The sequence below is a fragment of the Chaetodon trifascialis genome, chromosome 22 (assembly GCF_039877785.1).
Source record: "Chaetodon trifascialis isolate fChaTrf1 chromosome 22, fChaTrf1.hap1, whole genome shotgun sequence".
Classification (NCBI taxonomy): Eukaryota; Metazoa; Chordata; class Actinopteri; order Chaetodontiformes; family Chaetodontidae; genus Chaetodon; species Chaetodon trifascialis.
The window spans coordinates 20,795,474-20,819,912 of NC_092077.1; the positions used below are offsets into that span (position 1 = coordinate 20,795,474).

General features: G+C 50.2%; 2 protein-coding genes across 2 annotated transcripts; one reads left to right on the forward strand and one right to left on the reverse strand.

Annotated features, from left to right (window-relative positions):
* The first annotated feature begins 1,116 nt into the window (after positions 1-1,116).
* kiaa0930 lies at positions 1,117-14,380 on the forward strand. Its single transcript, XM_070992405.1, has 10 exons — positions 1,117-1,532; positions 7,017-7,165; positions 8,667-8,771; positions 9,119-9,196; positions 9,288-9,389; positions 9,871-10,011; positions 10,574-10,762; positions 11,135-11,294; positions 11,410-11,565; positions 12,091-14,380. The coding sequence occupies exons 1-10, from the start codon at positions 1,388-1,390 to the stop codon at positions 12,129-12,131; spliced, it is 1,266 nt and encodes a 421-aa protein (XP_070848506.1). The 5' UTR covers positions 1,117-1,387; the 3' UTR covers positions 12,132-14,380.
* On the reverse strand, positions 13,747-20,887 carry nup50 (nucleoporin 50). Its single transcript, XM_070992404.1, is given in 9 exon segments — positions 13,747-15,547; positions 16,261-16,379; positions 16,461-16,545; positions 17,252-17,565; positions 17,567-17,903; positions 19,392-19,593; positions 19,693-19,776; positions 19,880-19,958; positions 20,747-20,887. Coding segments are annotated over 8 exon segments (1,410 nt in total). The 5' UTR covers positions 19,949-19,958; positions 20,747-20,887; the 3' UTR covers positions 13,747-15,347.
* Positions 20,888-24,439: the final 3,552 nt, after the last annotated feature.

Sequence of the window (24,439 nt, forward strand, 5' to 3'; positions counted from 1 at the left end):
GTTAGGCAGAGTTGTGTCCCCGTTCAGACTGTGGGCTGAGTCTTCCTCATGTGTCCCCTCTACGCTTTTATCACAACCTAAAGTGAACTTTTATTCCATTTATTTTCGATGATGATCCCGGAAGTCACCAGACCATCACGTCTGTCTCCGTTCGTTCCTGTCGTAAAATCTGACCGTCTCACATTTCAGCTGCCGAAGGATTAACAGAGAGCACGTAAACAAAGCACCAGACCAGCAAATACGGTAAAAACGTCCCCCTCAGCGGCTCTTCTGTGACCCTCCGCGATGTAAAGTTTATTTAAGCGACGTTAACTAACTTTAAGACTTCGGGAGGAAGTTTAACGAGCGTCAGTTAGCTTTCACCGTCGTTAGCTAGCTGCTTAGCCAGGTGCTAACTTGTTAAACTGGACAGTGACACTAAAGGCAGTGTGGTGAAGAGACTTCAGTCAAGGAGCAGGTGAGCAGGTGTCACTGTTCAAACTCTGGTCCCTGTTTTCTGACATTTATTCCCTCTTCACTCCGCCGGGCGGGCGGGCGGGGACTCTCTGACTTATTCCGACCGCCTAGCCGCTACTCGAACAGGGGTGCGCTTGATTCATGACCAGCGAAGCACCGGAGTAGGCTAACGGACTCAGCTCCATCTTACTGTATAAAGAAACACTGGATGAATTATGTTTTTGTTTTGTTTTTTTTGTTTTGTTTTTTAAACAAATACAATTATTTCTCACTAAGTATTATATTGAAAAATAAATATATCAGTACTGAAGTTCTACTGGTACTAATACTACTACTGTCACAGTCTTCAACCCAAATGCTCCAACACAGACCTGGCCATAAAGTAACAGCAAGTATGGAGGCTCATTTCAGCCGCCAGGAAAACAAAAACAAACAGTCACCTGTCTGTGCTCTGGTTCACCTGTGTGTGTCCCTGTGTGTGTCTGTGCTCTGGTTCACCTGTGTGTGTCTGTGCTCTGGTTCACCTGTGTGTCACCTGTGTGTGTCGCTGTGTGTGTCTGTGCTCTGGGTCACCTGTGTGTGTCACCTGTGTGTGTCTGTGCTCCGGCCCCGTCATTTGGTGCTCTGTCTCTTTAAATGCCTCGTGTTGTTACAGGAAGTGTGAGGGGTGTTTCCAGCTGATCCGCACAACAGAAGGATCAGAGTCTCCCTCAGCAGCCGACCTCGCTGCTCCTTCCTGGGCTACCACAGCAGAGCAGACCCGCTCCGGCCCCCGCAGGTCTGCAGAGGCACACTAAAGGTCTGATTCGGGATTGGATTCGGGTGTCCCCCCTCCCTCCCTGCTCCGCGCTCCCTTTAGCCGTCCGTTAGCTGCCGTGAACCGGTGCCGTCGGTAGCTGTTAGCCCGGACTGTCATGATCCCAGCTCGGAGATGGCGTCCTTCCCCGGTTTGTGTAAGGCTGTCGGGCCAGCGGAGGAGGAGAACGGAGAGCTGGACGGCTCTCTGCAGCAGATGCTGAAGGCCATCGCCGACGAGAGGAACCGACTGAACATCCGCCAGGAGATCAGCGGGCTGGGTGAGTCCGTCCTTTCTGCTCCGGGGCCCAGTCAGTGCCGAGCCGCGTGCTGCTCCCCCGCCGCTGTCTGCTCGCTCCCGTTCAGCTCAGCTCTTTCATTTCTGCTTTCTGGCTTCATGGACGCGTCAGGATCGGGACCTCAGTGCCGGGCCTGCGGTCACCGGCCTGGCAAAGAGGGGCCGCACTGATCCAGATCCGCTCTGTGTCACCTGGTTTGTGCTGATTGGACTGAACAGTTTGTACCTGCAGCAGTGAAGCTCAGTGTCACCTGACGTGATGACGGCCTGTTTGGTCCTTTAGAGCCACTGATTGAGGCAGTATTCTGGTACTTTACTGCAGTAAAACTACTAACACCACACTGTAAAAATGCTCTGGCACTAGTACAAGTCCTGCATTGAAAGTAAAAGTACGTCAGTTTAATGAGGAAAATGCACCTGAAGTACTGAAAGTAAAAGTATTCAGACTGTTTTCTCTGACCTCAGCTGCTTTATAAAGGACTGCAACTAATGATTGTTTTCATTCTGGATCAATCAGCTGATCATTTCCTCCATCGATCGATTGTTGGAAACAGAGAGAAATGTGGTGACATGAGCCCAAAGTGACGCCTTCACATGTTTGTTTGGTCCACAGCTCCTCAGGATGACACACACACTGAGATGATTGAGAGGAAAAGCAGCCAATCAGACATCACATGACTCCACAGCAGAGATCAATGAAACCATTAAAACAACATGACGATCATCGATCAATGGACTGATCAGTTTCAGCTGAACTTATTTAAACTGCTGAAGTTTAAACATCAGATTTTATAAACTCTTCATGTGTTTGTGTGAAAAAAACAGTTTGATATTAAATTTTTTCAAACGACGTCATGAAGTTTATTTCAGAGCTGAAACTGGATCAATTCACTCTGATCATTGATCTCATCGACGCCTGCTGATCAGATCAATCAAATCTGCTGGATCGACACGTGTGTGTGTGTGCACGTGTGTGTGTGTATGTGTGTCTGTGTCTGTTCGTACGTGTGTGTGTGTTCGTTCGTCTCTGTGTGTGTGTGTGTGTGTGTCTGTTCGTTCGTGTGTGTGTGTGTGTGTGCGTGGTGGCTCTTTTGTTCTGATGGAGATGGCGCTCTGTTCACGACTCATGACTTCATCGCAGCACACGTGCTTCTGTGTGTCGCTCCTCTTCTTCATGTCAGTGAAGAGCAGAGGCACGCCGGCTGCTGATTGGTCAGTTTCAGGACGTTCACGACGTCTGTGGCTGAAGCTGAAAGTCTGTGGCGACCTCACAGCGGCAGGAGAGTGATGTCAGCTTTACATTTGAAGCGGGACGAGCAGCTGCGTCTCTGTCCGTGTCCATGTCCGTGTCCGTGTCCATGTCCATGTCCATGTCCATGTCCATGCTGTCCTCTCAGGTGCTCTGTCTTGTCTGGCTGCTGCTTCTTTATTGATTCTTTATTCTCTGTCGTCCGTCCTTGATGGTCCTCTACCAGCTGCTGAGTGAGTCTGGTCTGAGGGCGTCCACAGTGACTCAGGTCTGTCCTGCACATTTGTCTCACTTCCGTCTCACTGCGGTCGTTTCGTGCGTCTGTCTTCTTTGTATTGATGCCAGATGTTAGCGTCAGTTCACATGAAGCTTCATCATGCAGAGACAAGCAGCACGTTCTCTAACTTCATGTGCGCAGACAGACGTGGAGTCATGGCAGCTTGCAGCCGAGGCGTTAGCATTGAAGAGAGCGAGTACTGCAGTGTCCTCCCAGTATTTGAGGTGTGTGATGACGGGTGAGGGGCTGACAGTCGTTGGTGGAGGGTAAACAAGAAGGGGCTCAGGACACAACCCTGTGGGGCTCCGATGAGGATGAGGATGAGGATGAGGATGCTGAGCTGTTGTAGCATCTCTTTGCTCTTTGCTATTGATCGTTCCCATCCTCTTCAAAGGAAATGAGCGTGTACACAGTTCAATGAACAGATGATATTCATTGGTTACAATGCTCCGGTGAGGTGTTGACATTCATGTAGTTGACCTTTGACCCCATGAAGTTGGAGAGATTCATGTTTGAGTTAACGTCACAAAACCAGTTTTAAAGACTTGCTGCCTGTTTGTGTCGCCCAGCAGAAAGAAAGAAAGAAAGAAAGAAAGAAAGAAAGAAAGAAAGAAAGAAAGAGGTGAGCAGAAAGTAGACGGTGGTTCTCACACAGTGCAGAGGTCCCTGAACGCACCAGCACGTTTGTTCCTGCTGATAGTCAAACTGGAGCATCAGCTGATCTTCATCTGTGCGCCGCTGGGTTGGAAATCTGACTGCAGATCAGATTTTCCTGTTGAAGCTTCAGTGCTGTTGAACGAATCAGTAACAGATCGTTTGTTTTGCGGCCAAACAAGGATCGAAGTGTCGATCCGGACGACAGCCGTGATTCGACTTCTTCGACTAAATCGTTGCTGTTTCTCAGACGGCGTTCTGGGTTATTGATCGATTACGAGCTCAGTGTGTCACTGACTGAAACCTGTCTCTGCTCAGCTGTCTCTCTCCACACGGCATCAAATCCATGTGCTTTAAGAGGAAGCTGGGACACTTGAACGCATCGCGGTGTGGAGGAAACAGTCCAGTGTTTCACAATAAAAGCCTTCCAGCAGCCTGGTGTCTGTCTCTGGAGGACTTTTAAAGTGGGACATCTGCAGGAATTCACAAAACAGATCTGAAACAGACCTTCACCTGTCCTGACACCTTCACCTGTCCTACCACCTTCACCTGTCCTGACACCTTCACCTGTCCTGACACCTTCACCTGTCCTACCACCTTCACCTGTCCTGACACCTTCACCTGTCCTGACACCTTCACCTGTCCTACCACCTTCACCTGTCCTGACACCTTCACCTGTCCTACCACCTTCACCTGTCCTGACACCTTCACCTGTCCTGACACCTTCACCTGTCCTACCACCTTCACCTGTCCTACCACCTTCACCTGTCCTGACACCTTCACCTGTTGGCAGCGAGCTCTCACAGATCAGTGCATGAGGTCAAACAGTGAACCTGGGCTGCAGGTGATTCCTCTGACAGCTCAGCGTTTCCTCTTTCTGAGCCATCAAACACGTCCTGTGACGTCAGCGGCGGGGAGGCGAGACATCAATGATTCAGGTGTAATTACCTCCCGACGCGCCGGCTATAAATACTCTGCCATCGGCGTGTGAGGCGGAGCAGCTCGTGGTTCAGAGACGCAGATCGATGGAAGGAAGGAAGCTGAGAGCTGCTCTTCATCGAGTGCGTGTGTGAGCCGCTCAGACGACGTTACAAACCTGCTGAATGTTTAATGCGGGTGTGTGTGTGTGTGTGTGTGTGTGTGTGTGTGTGTGTGTGTGTGTGTGTGTGTGTGTGTGTGTGTGTGTGTGTGTGTGTGTGTGTGTGTGTGTGTGTGTGTGAGTGTGTGAGACTGCAGGACGTCTCAGACAGACGGAGACCACGGCGGGACGCCTCCCATCTGTTTACATTGTGCTCTGTGTGTGTGTGTGTGTGTGTGTGTGTGTGTGTGTGTTCACGCTGTACATTCAGGCCTGTGAAAGCAGCCAATCAGCACAGAGATCCACGTGTATGATGTTCAGTCTCTCATGTCCTCTGCTGGACGCATCCACAGCTCGTCTTGACCCCGTGACGTCTCCAGGTCAGACCCTTAGTCCAGCTGCAGCTCGTCCGGCCGCGCGCTGAAGACGACCTCTGCGAGGGGTCGTGACCCCCAGGTGGGGAACCAGAGCTGCAGGTGGTTCCTGTGGTTCTAAAGGTCTTTGAGGTTTTTCTTGTGATCATTTAGAGGTTCAGGGTCCTTCAGGGGCTCTGAGGAGCTCTGGTGGTTCTCAGTAGTTTTAGTTCAGCAGGTCAAAGTTACAGATCGAGCTCGTGTTGGAGTCTCAGACCTTTACGGCTCGTCTGCTCATCCCTCCATCAGCCGTCCATCCACCCTCCTTCACTTCATCCTTTCATCCAGGTCACTGGAGCTCCGACAGCGTCAGCGAGCTCCACCAGCTCTTATATAAGTCATGAAAAATACAGCAGGCCGACGCGGCTGCTGATGTTCTCTCGTCCGTGCCAGCAGAGATGGATTGTGGGTGATTCAGCTCCCTTTGATCAGATGACGAGCGATGGCACGCCGTCTTCATGACACACTGATGTATTTTTAAAATGCGACTCGCAGCTAGAAATAGAGCAGACTTTCATGGACGTGTCGGAGGCTGCAGAGCTGCCAGACGTCTTCAAAGGACGCCGTCAGACCACGTGAACCACCGCGAGGACAGAATGAGCAGGACGAGAGCAGCGAGCGACGAGCGGCGCCGTTAGCCTGCGGAGACAGAAACAACCAGCAAATATTGAAGCACAAAGATCTCTGGACTCACCGTCACTGTGTCTCAGGGTCTGAGTGAAGGCTGGACGAGAGGACGCCTTCTGTCCCCGCTCAGGTGTTTCAGAGAGATCAGAGTCAAAGCAAACAAGACGAATCCTCCAAATTAAACTAACCTGATGTCATTTCTGCCTGAGATCAACCAGATGTTTCTGTTCTTGTGTCCATCACAGCGCTCGCGTCCTTCACTCACCTCGTCACGTCCAACCTAACGTCTGTCCAGCCGCAGCGAAGGTGAACCAGAGCAGAAATGCAGAGACGTTTGAAGCTCGTCAGCGCTCAGCTGAAAGGCTGCAGCTGACCCTGATGAAGGCCATCAGCGTGAGGATGTGAGCGCTCAGCGGTCAGTCAGGATGAAGCTCAGCGGGATGATGAGGAACAGGAAGAGTGAAGGCTTTTATTGTGAAGAGCTGCAGGAAGTCTCAGGCTGCCTTTGCTTTGTGATGAGGGTGATGAAGGTCTGACAGAAAAGACACGTCTTCTTATAGGAGGTTCAAAGTGGCCAGCTTGATGCTGATTGGAGTGTCCAAACAAACCAATCACAGCCAGGATCAAGGCTGCAGGCAGCCAATCAGACGATGGATCAGCAGTGATTTTTGTTGAATTTGTCTTCGATCAGGTTCGTCACACATCCTGAAGTCGCCGTTTGTCTTTATTTTTATGAGCTGAGGGCTTTGTCATCCTCTGAGGTGACGAAGGGCGCCGACGTCCAAAACACTCGCCGTCAGCGTGCTGGTGATCGCTTTTCAAAATAAAAGCATGTGAATGTAATAATCCAGCAGTGTGTGAATCATTGATCAGGTGTTTTACCGGCCGTGAAGACAGATTACTGTGTGATGAAGCCGTCTGACCACAGCGTCACGTGACGTCTTCAGAGAAGCTTCACTTCCTGTTTCCATCTGACGAGCTCACGAGAGGCTGATTCATGTTAACTTTTTAACTCCTCCTCCTGTCCCTCAGCCATTCACATCTTATTTTCCTTTCTGTGTGTGTGTGTGTGTGTGTGTGTGTGTGTGTGTGTGTGTGTGTGTGTGTGTGTGTGTGTGTGTGTGTGTGTGTGTGTGTGTGTGTGTGTGTGTGTGTGCGTGCGTGTGCAGGCTGTTTTAAAGATGACCGCATCGTGTTCTGGACCTGGATGTTCTCCACGTACTTCATGGAGAAGTGGGCGCCGCGTCAGGACGACATGCTGTTCTACGTCCGCAGGAAGCTCGCCTACGTCAGCGCCGACAACACGGAGGGCAAAAAGGTGACGAGCACATGTTAACCTTCTACAGGTACAGCTGCAGCGATCAGGTGATCGATCGATCGAGCGAGCGATCAGGTGATCAGCAGATTGACACCACGGCTCAGATCCTTCGGTGCACATCGACCTGCTCCAGCATGTGAGCAAACATCTCAGGATCAATAAAGAGGTGAAAAGAAAGAGGTCGTTAATGAAAACCAGTGAAAACATGAAAAACAGAAACCAGGAAACGTCTTTATTTAACTTCCTGTTGTTACCTGGAATCATTTTTTTCCACTACGGGTTAAAATTTATGCTTCAGATTTCAGTTTTTAATCGTTTTCTGACCATTAAAACCTTCAAATGTTTCAGTCTGAAATCTAAAAAGTCACTAAACGTGTAGAAACCTGATAAAGCTGAGCTGACGAGCAGGTGAAGCTCTTCTTCTCTGACTGATTTCATGTTGTGAGGGACGGACCGTCTGCCTCCTGCAGTCTGTCCTACGTCCTCTGTCACAGACGGCCTGCGTTACAAAGACTGGAGAGTGTGCGTGTGTGTGTGTGTGTGTGTGCATGTGTGTGTGTGCGTGTGTGTGTACGTGTGTTCCAACAGATGAAGTGAAACAGGAACTGAAAACCTTCATTAAAACGTCTCTTTCTAGTAAAAGCAAACAGTCACCGCTCCACGTCCGTGTTAAAGTACACATTCAGAGTACTTCTTCTCCTCCGTCTTCTTCTTCTTCTCCTCCGTCTTCTTCTTCTTCTCCTCCGTCTGCAGCTGAACAAAGTCTTTAAAAAGCCTGTTGAACAAACAGCAGACCCTCAGCTTCATCGTCACTCCTTCATCCATTCACGTCAGGCTGCGTCTTCTTCTTCTTCTGTGGTTCTTTTTGTCCTCCGTTGTCTGTTGGTCAGATGGGACGCTTCGTCTCCGACTGTCAGCGACCGCGCGTTCAGTCCTCCACATCTTTATTTAAACAGGCCTGACGACAGTTCGGTCTGCAGGGAGATACGAGGTCTCCGCGCGCCAGCTTTCATATCACTCACAAACCATTTAGAGCATGGGAATGGTTGCCATGGTTACACTGCGAGTGGGAAACACCCCTCATGGGGGGGTGACGAGTCAACACACGGCAGTAAAGTAACAGAGCGTCTTAAACGCGTCGCGTCCAGAGGAAGTCAGATCCTCCAGCTCCACGAAACAGGAAGTGAGCAGAAACATGGCGGAAGTGAAGCTGCTGAAAACATGGAGGTCAGTCTGACGCTGTGCGATGAACACACGTCAGTAAACAAATATTACTAATATTTGAATATTTGTACAAAGAACTGATGGTGGTACTACTGTTTGTCCTTTAAATTAGGCCTAAATTGAATGGAGTTTGGTTGGCGGGAGAGCTGAGCTGCTGTCTCTGGATCGACTTCAGCAGCTCGTCCTCCACGTCTCTGAGGTCAAACCGACGTGACAGGAAGTCTCCGGGGTCCCGTCCTGTCGCTGCCTCTGATGGAGCGTGTGTGCTGTGTTTCAGGTGGAGGTGGAGGTTTACAGGAGAGACTCCAAGAAGCTGCCCGGCCTCGGAGACCCGGACATCGACTGGGAGGAGAGCGTCTACCTGAACCTCATCCTGCAGAAGGTGAGCCGCTCTCAAAGCCACCAACACCTCATGAACAGGTACTGTCTGACTGTGCACGATCGGCCCGGCGTGCTCGAGCCTCTTCCTCTGCAGAGCCTCAGTGTGATTCGTTATGAATGTGATGACCTCATGGTGGCGCTACAGGACGTTTCATCTCAAACCTCCAGTGAGAATAATTAGATCAGCAGTCTGATGTGCAGAATCGGAGAGTCAGACTCAGCATGAAGCCGTTCTGCTGGGTAAAGAAACAAAGTAGTGAGAAGGCAAAGTACTTCATTCTCTGTAGTACTTCAGTCAAAAACACGATGAGGACACGTCTGTTTGACCTGAAACTCTGCTGTCCTCAGCTGGACTACGTGGTGACGTGCGCCGTCTGCACGCGCTCAGACGCAGGAGACATCCACATCCACAAGAAGAAGTGTCAGGTAGGCCAGCGCACACCTGTCACCTGTCAGCGGCTCACCTTCGCTCTCAGGCTCGTCGATCCTCACTCATTCATCCTGCGCTGATTGACAGGAAGTGTTCGCGTCCCCCAGCAAACACGCCATGGACAGCAAAGGAGAGGAGTCCAAGATGAGCTACCCCAACATCTTCTTCATGATCGACAACTTTGAGGAGGTGACTCACAGCTCACACTTTAACTGTGGTACTTCTGTGCTTTTACTTTGCACTTTTACTGCACTTGTACTTCTACCCTGCAGAAGTTTTACTTCAGTGAAAGATGTGAATACTTCTTCCTCTGCTGGTTTTTCCTGTGAGGATAGAAATGTCTGCCGTCAGTGTGTGAAAACAGTGGAGGGATCGAACGTGATCATTGAGGGGGATCTGGTGGGAACACGGCGTCCTGTCAGCAGCTGATTGGTCCCGGTCTGCTCGCCGACCGGGACCAATCAGCTGCTGCTGGTGTAACAAAGTGCAGCTGGATGCTTTTTTAAAACGAGCTGCATTCACACCTCGTGTTATTGGTCGACTGGAGGGACAAACAGCCGCTCAGACAGAGAAGTCAGTGCCGTCTTCACAGACGTGCAGAGACGAGGACACTTTGCCGCTTTGACAGCGAAGGTCTTTGCACGTGAATGTCGCTGTTGTCTTCGTGTAGGTGTTCAGTGACATGACGGTGGGCGAGGGCGAGATGGTGTGTGTGGAGCTGGTGGCGAGCGACAAGAGCAACACCTTCCAGGGCGTCATCTTCCAGGGCTCCATCCGCTACGAGGCCCTCAAGAAGGTCTACGACAACCGGGTGAGCAGCTGCAGCCTGCGCGCCGCGGCAGGGCTTTGAGCTAAATGTTAACAGCAGCATGCTAACACGAAGATTAACACGCTGATGTTTAGCAGATAATGTTTAGCATCCTGCTAAAGCTAAAGCTAAATCTGACATTATATTCGTGTCTTTTCATTACATCTGTTATTATGTGGCAAGCTAACGTGCTAAATATTAGCATGTCAACATGTTAACTGCACCATGCTGAAATGCTAACAATAGCTTCACACTGCTGCTGTTTATATTATGGTACCTGGAGGTCAAAAAACATTTTCGTTTGTTTGTTAGCTTCCTTTTGTTTACAGTTCTTTTCAGTTTGTGCTGAAATATTTTTATTATTTCACATACATATGCTAACACTAGCATGTTAGCATACATATATTAGTAGAGTAACACTTGACACATGAGCATACTGTTACCATATAGTCTTATTAATGTTAGCATGAAGCTAATGTCATGCAGGACTTCCTGTTACCTGTCCTGGCTGCACGCAGAGTGTGTTTGACTGCACGTCCGTCGTGTGTGTGTGTGTGTGCTGCAGGTGAGCGTGGCTGCTAAGATGGCCCAGCGGATGTCTTTCGGCTTCTACAAATACAACAACATGGAGTTTGTGAGGATGAAGGGTCCGCAGGGCAAAGGTCACGCCGAGATGGCCGTCAGCAGGGTGCCGACGGGCGACACCTCCCCCTGTGGCACCGAGGAGGACCAGGTGTCCCCAATGCACGAGAGGGTGAGGACAACAAACACACACCAACGCCCTGTAACCTGAATACACAATAACTGAAAGCGTTCATGGAGTCCTAGTATAAAACGTTCAGCTCCGAGCCGCCAGCGAACGCCTCCGAGCTGAAATCAGGTCAGGATCAATAATGGATGAGCAGCTCAGGATGATGCAGCTTTTAAACATCAGCCTGCAGATGTTTGTCGTGACGAATCCTCACAGTCAAAGAAACGCCGCCGTCGTTCGTTCATGGCAGGAACAAACAAACTTCACGTTTACCAAAGACTCACCGTGTGTCAGTCAGAAAAACAGCTGATCATCATGATCTGTGACATCACGTGTGTGTTCAGCCTCACATCTGGAGATACGTGCTTTTCACAGGTGACGTCCTTCAGCACCCCCCCCACTCCCGAGAGGAACCGTCCCTCCTTCTTCTCTCCGAGTCTGAGACGGAAAGTTCCTCGAAACCGAATCGCAGAGATGAAGAAGTCTCACTCGGCCAACGACAGCGAGGAGTTCTTCAGGGAGGAAGAGGATGAAGGTACGAGCCGGTCTCACTGCTTTGGTGTGGGGGGGGGGGTGTGATGTAGCGAACATGGCGGCCTGCAGGTCCAGGTGAGTCAGGTGTGACGTCAGCGTGTGCTCACCTGTTTCAGACCTCCACTCCACCTCCAACCTGCGCTCTCGCTCTCTGTCGGGCACCGGACGCTCGCTCGTCGGCTCCTGGCTCAAACTCAACCGAGCCGAAGACTACTTCCTGCTCTACTCCCACCTGACCTACGTCACCCTGCCGCTGCACCGCATCACCACAGGTCAGAGGTCGCACGCACACACACAGCATCACCACAGGTCAGAGGTCACACGCACGCACCACATCACCACAGGTCAGAGGTCACACGCACGCACCGCATCATCACAGGTCAGAGGTCACACACACGCACCACATCACCACAGGTCAGAGGTCACACACGCACCACATCACCACAGGTCAGAGGTCACACACACGCACCGCATCACCACAGGTCAGAGGTCACACACACGCACCGCATCACCACAGGTCAAAGGTCACACACACACAGTATCACCACAGGTCAGAGGTCACACACACACACACACACACACAGTATCACCACAGGTCAGAGGTCACACACACGCACTGCATCACCACAGGTCAGAGGTCACACACACGCACCGCATCACTACAGGTCAGAGGTCACACACACAGCATAACCACAGGTCAGAGGTCACACACACACACACACACACACACACACACACACACACACACACACACACACAGTCATCGTCACTGTGGCTCTTCTTCGTGTGTCTGTCAGACATCCTGGAGGTGCGGCAGAAGCCCATCCTGATGACATAGCTGCGGTGGCGGCGGCGAACCCCCTCAGAGCATCACTACCAAGTGCCTCCTGCATCAGGCCACTGAGACGACAGCGGCGCCCCCCGCCGTCCACGGCGAGACCACAACCGAACACCCGCTTCAGCCGGAGACGAGTCAGAGAGCGGCGAGCGACAAACCAGCCAATCGAGAAGTGCCTCTTCTTCTTTTCAGTTCCCGCTGAGTCCGAGCTCGTCTCCACGGACACAGGCCCGGCGTCGGGATCACATGACCTCGGTGTGAAAAGGCATTGGCTGAACTCTGACCGGGAAGGAGGAAGTGAAGAATGTGCGTTTTCTTGTAAATATCTGCTGCTTTCCTCACAGAGACGCCTCGAAGCTTCTGCTTTAACCACACGTCCCGTTCGACTCGCCGCCATCTTTTTCTTTTTCACTGTTACCACCTGACCGGAGGAGGCGGGACACAGACGGCGTCACTCAGACCAGCTCACGGCGACTTTACCCAGACACAGAAACAGGTAACCAACGAGGAAAAATGTTTCACATGGAGACATTATTGACTGATTATTGATCATTATTAATCATTAATCGATCACCTCAGAGTCTCTGAATCACTAAACCCCAAAACTTTAATTACTTTAACCAACTTTCATTTCTTCAACAAATAACATTTAACAAGTTGAACCTGCTGAAACTCCAAATATTCAAACTGTCGCTGTCGTCAAACGATGAATCGATTCTGTCCTGTCGCCCAGCTGATGATCAGCTGACTGGTGATCAGCTGACTGATGATCAGCTGACTGGCAGCCTCTTTATCAGCGTCAGTCTAAACGTGACGTGTTGTAAAGGTCAGAGGTCACGCAGCTGATTCTTGCTTTGATTTGTTCACATCACGTTTCCACCCGCCCCGCAGGGACCACCTTTGACTTTAATGAAACGCTCCAAACCTGCAGTTTGTCCACAGACCAGGTTCAGAGGACTCGAGCTGAATGCCTGAAGGACAAACGTTAAAAACAGAGTTCGTCTAAAAACAGCTTTAAAATGTTCAGCGTCTCCACAGTCTGAGTCCAGGTCCAGGTCCAGGTCCAGGTCCAGGTCCAGGTCCAGGTCCAGGTCCAGCCTGCCGGACCGTGAGTTCAGTGGGACCTGTCGGAGGTTCAGGTCCTGGTTTTAGTCTGAAGGACTCGAGTCGACTTCTCACCACAGAAAATCAATAATCCAGCTTTGACTTTTTACGGCTTTTCTTTAAAACTGCGACTCAAACTGAAAGTGACTTGAAAATGAGGGAAGCGATCTGATTGGATGTTCAGGTTTCTGTGTGAGCTCCTGAAGCCTTAAACCTGACCGAGAAACGTTCGGTCCGTCCAAGACCCGCCGCCGAGGATCAGCGCTCACGTCATCTGATCAGAACCACAGCGGCAGCACGGACCGACGTCTGGACGTCTGGAGACCGACAGACGGCCGCCACAGCGTCCACAGAGAGACGACCGTCAGAGACGACCGTCAGAGACGACCGTCAGTCTCCGTTTAACACAGAAGGTTTGTTTGTTTGTTGGCCTCAGAGAATCAAACAAACTTCAAACTTCTGAACAAATTCTGAATTTATTGGTGAAGTTTTGTTTTTGTTTTTTGGGAAAAAAATGTGGATTTTAGAATAAAGTTGTGATTTCTGAACGTGAGAAATCAGATTTGAGCAGCGAATGAAACAATTTGACTTTTTCTCTCAACTTTGTTTTTGAAGAAAGAAAACGTGAAAACGAGTCAAACTCAGATGGATCGATTATTGATTTGAACTCAAACTGATCACAGTCACGTTGATGTTGAATTTCTTTATTTCATGGATCAAAGTGAGCTGCAGCTAATTATTGTTTCCTATTGATCATTCTGATCGATCAGCTGTGAGACACGTCATTGATCCAAAGTGATGAGATGAAGCTGATCAATCAGATCGACTGAAAACAGATCTGAGTTTGTTTCGTGTCTTCATGATGTGAGATCTGACAGTCAGCTGTTATTGATCGTTATCGGTGATCGATTTGCACTCAGATGAAGCGTCCTCGATCGAAGTCGCTCCGCAGTGTCTCCGTCTGTCTCCTCAGTGCAGACGGCGATGAAGGTGATGATGATGATGTGGTTGGTAGATCTCCGGCTGAATGTATCCACGCTGACCTTTGACCTTTGGACAGTTTGCTCTGTAAAGCTTTTTGTACTCAGCATGTTTCCGTCTGTCGCTTTCTTTTATTTATTGAAATACACGTTAACAGAAAAGTGACGCTGCTGTGCTTCTTCCTCTTTTCTGATCGAACCGAAGCTCGTCTCTTTTCAGGCTTCGCTTCCTGTGAAATGACTCGTCCGTCCACCGGCGCCACCTTCAGGACGTCTTTCCTCTGGCGCTACCATGAGGACAAAGTGTCCCTGTTAACCTGTGCTGCAGTAAGAACGGCGAGCTCAGCCGAGGCTCATGGGACGTCTTTCTGATCAGACATGGACGAGCTGACGGCGGCTCATCAGTTCATCCTGAGCCGAACGTGAACGCGTCAATCAAATGTTTGTGGACATTTCGTCCTGTTTTCAGATTGTACTGCGAGTCTCCGTCAGCATCTCCGGTCCTGACCTTTGACCTGTGTGACACAGTCTAAAGACAGACAAACACAGAACAGACGCAGCAGAACAGACGAGGGTTTGTTTCCTTTTATTCTCCAATTAAAGTCTTAACAAACGCTGTCAGACGGTGACGCGCCTCCTCTGGAGGCTCAGCCCGAGGCCACACAAAGGACACTTAAAACCACAGAGTCCATGTTTACAGACAGAAGGACGCGGTCTGCTTCACGCCGCTCTTCAGGGGAACGTTCACACCCGGTCGAGGGTCCGAATCCCGCACACACAATAAATAGACTCCGGTCAGCAGCGCTCGCCGTCCGCGCCGCGGCTGCAGGATTCACGCTTTCCAAATTAAAACAGTAAATCAAACAGTGACGCCGACGAAACGTCGCTCAGCTTCTAAGAAAACAGCAGCAGCAGCGGCGTCGAGCCGGAGGAATGTAGCCGGGCGAGGAGCGACGATGACGACGATGTGATTCAGAATCAACAAACATTTCACAGTATGACGACCAATCGTGTGACAGACTGAGGGAGACGTGATTGGATTAAGAACAGGTGTGTTCAGGTGAGTGTGTGTGTGTGTGGAGAAACCCGGCGCCGTGACGTCGCCGGGCGCAGTCCGCTCAAAGCCCCGCCCTCAGCCCTTCCTCTCCTCCAGCGTCTTGTGGAGCTCGTCGGCGTCCTCGGCGGTCTTGACCCGGATCAGCAGGGGGACGGGGCCACCGGGGTTCTTGTCGTCCACGGGCGGGTTGGGGACGCAGACCACCATCACGTTGTTCTTCCCCACCCGAGAGCACGGCATGGACGGCTGCACGGCGATATTCAGGAGGATGTTTCCTGTGGAGGAGAGACGGCGCCGTCAGTCAACACTTCATCAGCTCGCTCAGTTACAGCTAACCTTCACCTTCATCTTCATCAAACGATCTGATCCCTGCTAATCGATTCACTGATGAACTCACAGAATGTCTTTAAACATCGAACTGATCGTCAGGACGAGTCTGTCGGACCAGCTGATTGTCTCCTCAGAGCCTCACGAGAGACTCAGGTGAGACAGGAAGTTCAGTTTGAGTGACAGCCTCTAAACCTGACCTCGCCGGCACTTCCTGTCACTTCAGCTTCTTTAATTTTTTTTCTCAAATGTTTTACAGCTTTAAACCATAGAAACACCAACAATCAGTTCACTGAGCTCTCTGAGAAACAGGAAGCAGCAAGCGACCAGCAGGCGGCGCCGTGCGACCAGCAGGCGGCGCCGCGCGACCACAGCTCAGCGGCCTCCTTCAGTCTGAGCAAACATGGAGACAGCTGCTGCCTCTGCCTATTTACGAGTGTTTCGATGGTTCATGAGCTTCAGGTTTGCTCTCTGAGCAGAAGAAGAAGAAAAAGAAGGTTCCTCTTCTTCTTCTCTGTTTCTCTGCTCGTTACAAATCCAAATTAAACATCATAATTAAAATCTAAAATATATTCAGTGTAGATTTTGTCGAGCTCAGCTGCTGTCGCTGCATCTGGAGTCAGAACACATGTTTTCATTGACACCCCCCCCCCCGCGTTACCCAGGTTGGTGTCGGCGCGAATGATCATCTGGGTCTTGCCCTCCTCCATCTGTTTGAGGTGCAGCGTTCCGACTCCTTTCTCCTTGAACTCCGACTCCTTCTTGTAGAACAGTTTACACCTGAGACACAGACAGACACTCAGATTCACCTGGTCAATAAAACTGATCACAGGTCAGCTCGAGCCGGCTGCACAGACGTACTTCTTGGAGTAGAAGGCGTCGTCCTCCTTCACCTCCTTCACCTCCGGTTTGGGCGGCTCCTCCGACTCCTCGTCTCCGTTCTCGTCTACAGGAAGAAAAACAGGTTTAAACAGGAAACGAGACGAACCGTCAGGAGTCACGTGACGAGACGATTGGTGGACAGACAGGAAGTTAATGAGCGTGAGCAGATGAGCTGCAGGTCAGATCAGCTGATTTAAGACGAGTGACGCTTCGTTAATGAACAGTTACACCAAAGCAGAGACTTTAAGCGCAGTGATGCAGCTGATTGACACATTGATCTGCGACACTTCTGATTATTGAACCGTTTGAGTTATTTTTTATGATAAAACACCAAAAGTCTGTCCGTGTGAACGTTTTCTTCTACGACAGTAAACTGAATAAAAACGGTTCTTGTCCGTCTTTCTGAGCAAATGTTCCTGATCACATCCTGGATCCTCCGAGGATCACAGAGCCTCAGCGTGACGGCTTCAAACAGATCTGAGGTCAGTTGAATCAGCAGCTGTTCTGCAGACAGATGTTTGTTTAAAAACGCTGCCTTTCATTAGCAGCCGCTGCTCTTCTGCTTCAGAAGCAGTGAAACAGTCCGAGCTCAAAGTGACGTCTTTAGACGCTTCACTTCGACTCGTCCGGGATCGCGTTCACTCTTCTTCTCACCTGACTGGATTCATCACTGAGCTTCACTGATGAAGAGGTCGTTTTAGATCTTTCTGACTCACACTGAGGAACACGGATCTGAAATAACGCCTCTAGGACGGCGTGACGTTCTGTACCTGCGGGCCGGGCGTCCTCGCTCTTCGTCCCGCTGAAGGACAGTGGCGCAGCAGACCCGGGAGCTCCAAACAGGGAGGTCTGGCTGGAGGATGCGCTGGAGGAGAAGGAGAAGCTGGGGGGAGTCGTCTTGGACCCCAAAGAGCCGAGGACCGAGCTGTCCACCTTCTTGCCGAAGTTAAACGTGACGCCGACGGGAGCGGCGGCGGAGCTTTTGCCCGAGTCTTCTGTGGGATTTTTGCCGAAGGAGAACAAAGTGGCGGCCGGAGCCGCCGAGCCGCTCCTGCTGCCAGAGGAGGAAGACGACGCAGGGGGGGGGGGGGGCGGCCGCGGTCGGCAGCAGCCCTCCCTGCTTCTTCTCCTCGGAGCCCCCGTCGGCAGACCCGGCGCCGTATTGGCGCTCGATGCTGGCCAGGTGCCGCTCGTAGTCCCTGAAGATGGGGTTGAGGTCGCACAGCGGGTTGTCGTTCACGTGCTTGGTGATCCAGTCCCGCACGGAGCAGTTGAGGGCGGTGAGCTGCCGGCTGTACTCCTTGCTGCCCACGCCGCCGCTGCTGCAGGAGCTCTGAGCCGGGCTCGGGGACGAGCCGTTGGTCTGCTTGGCCGTGACGTCGGCGGGGGGCTTGGCGGAGGCGGGGCCGTTGAACGTCAGACCTGAGACGACGAAGGAGGAAAGGTTAGTGCGACAGCAGCCAGATGAGGCTCGGAGGAGCTGAGAGGAGGAGTGCGGGAGCCCCTCCCCCTCCCTGCAGCAACACCGAATGAAAGAGCAGCAGACAAACACAGACACCCCCCCCCCCCCAATTCAGCTCCATTACACTCCAACAGCAGAGCAGGAGCCGCACAAAGGAGCAGCTTTTCAACTCCATTACACACCAACAGTCCACCGAGCGAGCGGCGAGGAGGAGGAGGAGGAGGAGGAGGAGGAGGAGGAGGAGGAGGAGGAGGAGGAGGAGGAGGAGGAGGAGGAGGACGGAGCCGCTCACTGCGAGCGCTCGTCTTTAACAGCAGCCACACGCTGACGGAGGAGGCGCAGCACCAATCAGACGCCACGTGACAAAACGACAGCTACGGTCCCCACAACCCCGTCTGAGGACAACTGAGACGAAGCTTCAGTCCAACTCGTTCAAATGTCCAGTGCAGACGGACACAGGGGGGCTTCAGTGAGGGAGGGGGCAACAAAGCACCTGAACGTCAAGCTTGACACACGGCTGCTTTCTGCTTTCAGCCCTGACATTAAACATCTTCAGCATCAGCAGCAGAAACAGAGTTCAGCTTCAAAACACACTCAGGCTCTTTTTCAAGAGAAATCTTTGCTCCATCAAAACATTTTCTGTTCGAGACTCTAAAACAGTGTCAGGAGGCTTCGTTCACACCTGAACGCAGCACGCTTTGTCTTACGTCGTTAATTAGGACTCATTGTCCTCTCAGTACGTTCTTAGAGTTCGGTGTCCTCCACTAAAGCGCAGCAGGAAACAGACTGACTGCAGCACTTCGACTGCACCGATCGGTCTGAGCCTCCTGCTGCTCCTCAGCTCAGCAGACCATCATTAAAGAACCAGAGAGGAGAAAACACAGATCGCTGTTACTCTGCAACCAGCAGCAGCTACGACAGCTGATCCAGCTGATCCCCACAGACAGACCAACCAAAGCTCTCCATGAACAACCACGAGACAACAGACGCCTCCAGGCTGAGAGGAAACCTTCTCCTCCATCTCTTCATGTTTCATCTCAGCATCATGAACGAGCACAGTCAGTCAGTCTGTCTGTCTGTCGTTCTGTCTGTCTGTGGCTGTTCTGTCTGTCTGTGGCTGTTCTGTCTGTCTGTCTGTCTGTGGCTGTTCTGTCTGTGGCTGTTCTGTCTGTCTGTGGCTGTTCTGTCTGTCTGTCTGTCTGTGGCTGTTCTGTCTGTGGCTGTTCTGTCAGTGGCTGTTCTGTCAGTGGCTGTTCTGTCTGTGGCTGTTCTGTCTGTGGCTGTTCTGTCTGTCTGTCTGTGGCTGTTCAGTCTGTGGCTGTTCTGTCTGTCTGCCTGTCTGTCCCTGCTGACTAACAAACAGACACCTCTCACAGACAGGACCACGTCCCTCTCTGTCCATGCTGAGTCCTCAGTGGTCACGCTGAAGCCCGACAGCTCGTCCTCACCTGGCGTCACGGTGGACGTCGCGGCAGATGAGAAACCTCCGAACGATGGACTGATGCTGTTCCCGTTGGTCAGACCGCCGACGCCTTTAAAGCCGCCTCCGTTCCCAAATCCAGAGAACGGTCCTGGAGAGGAGCCTGCGGACGCCGCCGAGGCGCTCAGAGAGAAGCCTTTAAAGCCTTTGAAGGCACCGCTGCTCTCACCCTGAAACAACGAGCAAACACGTGAGGCTTCACACGTCCTCAGGAATCACTCTCAGTCCACGTTCACACACACGGGGCGGCCATTTATCTGCGGCCTTACCTCGGCTCCAGTGTTCCTGCGTTTGGCCTTTTTTATCGCCCGGTTCTTCAAGACATCTTCACTTGCAACTGAAAAGGTCCCGGCCTGATGGAGGACAGCGCGAGCGGGTTAAACATCAGCACCACCCAAAATGTGACACGCTGCACATCTTCAGTTTGTCTCATCGGTGTGTTCATCGGTCACTCACCTCCTCGCCCTCCTCCTCCTGATCCCAGTTCCTGTCCGTTAGCTCTTTGTCCGCGATCCTCTTCGCCATCCCACCTGCTCTGTAACAAATGAGCAGAGGCACAGTTAACAAACACGAGTGAAAACAGACAGAACAGACAATTTACATAAATCACAAACCAGGCAGGAAGGTTAGCCACAGCACACAATGAAAAGCCATAAATAATAAATCAAATATCATATAACACTGAGGTCTGTGAGACAGAACTCAAGATTTGGACCACAGGACGCCTGTCGACACTGATCAATAACAGACTGATCGGTAATGGAGATAATGAATATCTCATTAATGGAAATGACGGTAACCTCCCGTCTGTGAACGCATCAGTTGACTTCAGCGCCGGTGTGTTGTCAGAATATTCTGGAGGGCTAGCATTGGTGTAAACATTAATCCACCTTATTAAAACACCTTTTCAGGTGATGAGCTTCAGATTTGTCCTCAGTCAAACCCTCAGAGACACAAAACTGTCGCGTGGGATTCCAGTTAGGTAACGGCTACCTAGCTTAACTTAGTTAGCGCTTCTTTCCGGGCTAACAGACATCAGTTCCTCTGCTCGGGGGATAACTGAGGTTTCATCAAACACTTCATCGGGTAAGACAGTTAACTCTTAACTGTGCCGGCAATGAAAAAACTACCAATATGTTCATTCATGTAACTAGCGTCCGTCCTCAGGCTGTTAGCCGATGAGCTAATCGAAGGTTCGCAGCATTAAGGCGAACCCGGCCGGGCCCACATGTAGCAGCTAACAGCTAACGTCATGTTAAACACAGCCTGAAAGCTAACATTAGCTCCGCATACACACTGAGTTTAATGTTACATGTTACGTACCTTTTCTGGAATGTAAATTCCAACCTCTACCTCTAAATGATTCTCAGACAGCTCCGCGTAACACAGACCGTTTCAGAGGCGTTAGCTCACCACCTTTCCAGGTAAGACCGCTGTGTTTTGAACAAGCCTTTCTCACGCCGCCATTTTACATAGCGGTATATCCGCATGGGCGCACTACCTTTTTGCGCATGCGCGGCAGACAGCGCTCCTCATCATGGGAGCTGTAGTCCATAACATACAAAACGTTTCTATATATTATACACTCATACACGTAGATGGATAGAGGGATATATTCAACCATGTAAAACACTGATAATTGTACTGACAATTTACTTTATTGATTATTAACACTAATTATTATCAACAAAACATAAAATCTAATGTATTATTATAGATTATTCTAAGCAGCAGTATAGCAAGTAATAGCTCCACCTTCACCAGCTCGAACATTCAGGTAATGCACATATTAATGTATTGATAATTACAATTCAATAATGTAATATTTATCTAAAATGTAGAATTTGATATTTTTCTAAAATGGGCCATTCTGCAAAGTACTTTAATGTGTAATACTTCATGTATATTTTGATTGTCTTACTTTTGTCCTTTTAAATAACACTAAGTACAGAACTACTACTTTTGCATAAGTACTTCTTCCTGCGATCAGCTGGCCTCTTAATGCATTTAACCTCAAAAACATGCTTTATTTATACTCTGGACATGAAAACATAGACTGTGAAGTTATTTATTCAGCCAACAATAAAGTTACTTTGATACTGACGATGACAAAAAGGCTTATTTTATGCAGTTTACTCCAAATGTGTTTTTAAATGTGATAGATTTGGGCGATGTGTTTGCTTTCAGGTGCGTGTTACACTTTAAAGATGCAGGATTTCATCATGGTGCCACCAAACCAACATGTTAGACAAGAACAAACGGTGTGGTCTTTGAAGTGGAGCGTGATGCCTGAACTCCGACTCGTCGCTCAGCCTCAGGAGCTTGGAAACACTAGAAATGAGCTTTTGCTGCCGTGTGAGGGCGAGAATGAGGTTCAGGATCTGAGCTGAGAGACGACAGTTATCAGTCACTCCACCTGCGTGAGGTAAACGAGCTCTGCTACGCGAGTCCTGCTTTGATTTAACCTGCACAGCCTTTCCCTTCAGCTAAACGGTGATTCTGGGATTTAGCAGCCAATCCATTTCGGCTCTCGCGCCGTCTTCGAGCAGAGCTGCGTGATTCAGAGCCGCAAAAGACAGAAAATCAGGATGCATGCAGAGACTCGAGGGATCGGGGGTAAAATGGTGCAGAGCTGGGCAGCAGATGGCTCGTCTCCAAGCTTTCAGGATCCTGGTCGGCTTTGCCAAATAGGAACAGGTGCTGGAGAAAGTAGGAAGTGAGCTGTGGGCCCTAGCGGCAGCAGGAGACCCTTGACCAGCTGGCGAGGAGAAAATGGAAAGACTTGGCAGGAGAAAAAAGAGAAAACCTGTATAATGTAGAAGCAGGCCAGCCAGCATGTGAGGCAGAGAGACGCAGGGGTTCTTGAACACATCGCACGGGCTGATGGGAGCTTTCTTTAAAGGCCGCCGTCAAATCCAGCGTTTTATTTCCTGATATATGACCGAAGAAGCAGCGATATCGACGTGAAGGAAAGAGTTCATTCTGAGCAAAGTACCAAAAGAAGCTCGATGGAAGATTCCCAGCATCCTTCAGGAAGTTCAGGGAAAAAGTTTGTTTCTCTCTGGAGTCACGACAGTTAGCTTAGCTTAGCATAAAGACTGGAAGCAGAGGGAAACAGCTAGCCTGACACTTGTCCACACTTCTTTTACAGGTTTCCACCTGCGATCTGATCACCTAAGACCAGACTTTCATTCTGCAGGGCTATCCCTCAGAAATGTCTTTTTCTTATTCGTCCAATGCCAGCATTTAAAATCCTCAGCTTCCTCAGCGTCTGCAGGTGTTTACTGCAAACACACCGACAGGCAGCACGTTGTTCAGGCTAACGAAGGCCAGTCAAGGTTAATAACGTCCAGTCGTCGTTAAAAACGTCCCGTCACAGCACACGTTGACGCTGCCGTCAGACATCGATCATGAGCTGGTGTAAACGTCAGAACCTGGACTGGTTTTAAAGGAGGACGTTGAAGACGGGACTCCTGAATGTCACAGACCAAACAGACAAAGATCCTCAAACTCAATCCTCAGTGTGTGTCTCGTAGTTCTGCTCTGACGATTGTCTCTGACGTTGTCCTTCACAGTAAACTGAACGTCTTCGCTGTCTGAGGACGTCTCGTCGTCCTCTGGGTAAATGCCTTTAATAGCCTTTAATAATTACAGTTTCTGTAAACCTGCGAGCAGAAATATGAACGGATCCCCGACAACAGATCTTTGTATGATGTGCAGGTTTTCTCTTCATCACGTCGAGCGTTTGGACCTTCGTCTTCAGAGTCTTCTGGTTTGATGGAGGCGCTCCGTCCTGCTGTGCACTCTGAATCACTCTGTGTTGATGAGATGGAGGGCCCCTCAGCTCAGTATGGGGCCCCTCTCTGCGGGGGTCCGCCGAAGCCCGGAGCAGCCAGCGGGGCCGGGAGCGAGTCTGTCCGGGTCCTCGGAGCTCAGCGGGGTCGAGACGTACGGGACCAAACTTCAGAGCCGTGAGCATAATCAAAGCTGGCGTCTCCACAGAGACAGCTGATAAGTTATTGATCAGCAGCCATGAGGGGATGTTGAACATCAACGATCACTGCAAACGAGGTGAGACGAAGACAGAGACGCAGAGACAGACAGGGACAGACAGAGACACACAGAGACAGAGAGACACAGAGACAGAAAGAAACACACAGAGACACACAGAGACAGAAAGAAACATGCAGAGACAGACAGAAAGACACAGAGACAGGCAGAGACGCACAGAGACACACAGAAAGACTCTGGGACCCAATCAGAGCCCAGGGACGAGGACATCTGCACAGTGAGACACAGAGCTTCACTGCGTCTACACGTTCAGCCATCAGCTCATTACATTCACTCATTCATTACAAACATTCATTCACTCATGACATTCACTCACTCAGCCCTTATTTATTCACTTATTCATTCGGCCATTAGTTTTTTTTATTGGTCAATTCATTTATTATTCATTCATATTTATTCATACGTTCATTTGTTCATCTACTCATCGACCAAATCAATCACTTACTTTTACATGTTAGTTAATGTATTCATCCATTCATTCATGTCTCATTCATTCATCAGTCCATGCAGCTTTCAATTCATCCTCTCATCCAGTTATTAAACAAACACGAGTGAATGAAAGTTTCATGTGTTCATCTCCTCAGACGCTGTTTCTGCTGTTTGCTAAAATCTCTTGTTTTCTGAATGGACTTTGGTGCGTTTGAGTGTTTGTTGAGTGAACCTGAGCCTCATCCTCTCATCCTGCACTGCCTTCACATTCCTGCCTTTGATTAATTATTTGATTTGATGAAATCGTTAACATCCTGCCATCACTTTATTTCAAGCATGCAATGTTTCATCCATCTCGTCTCTAATTAGCCGCTCAGCAGACAGATCTATGTGTCAATTAGTCTTCAGCAAATGAAGCTTTAATGAGGTTGAATTAATTGACTGGCTGTGTGGACAGCAATTAGCGCAGTGACAAATTAAAGGAAGAGAGCTGATGCTCTTAATGATCCAAAATGC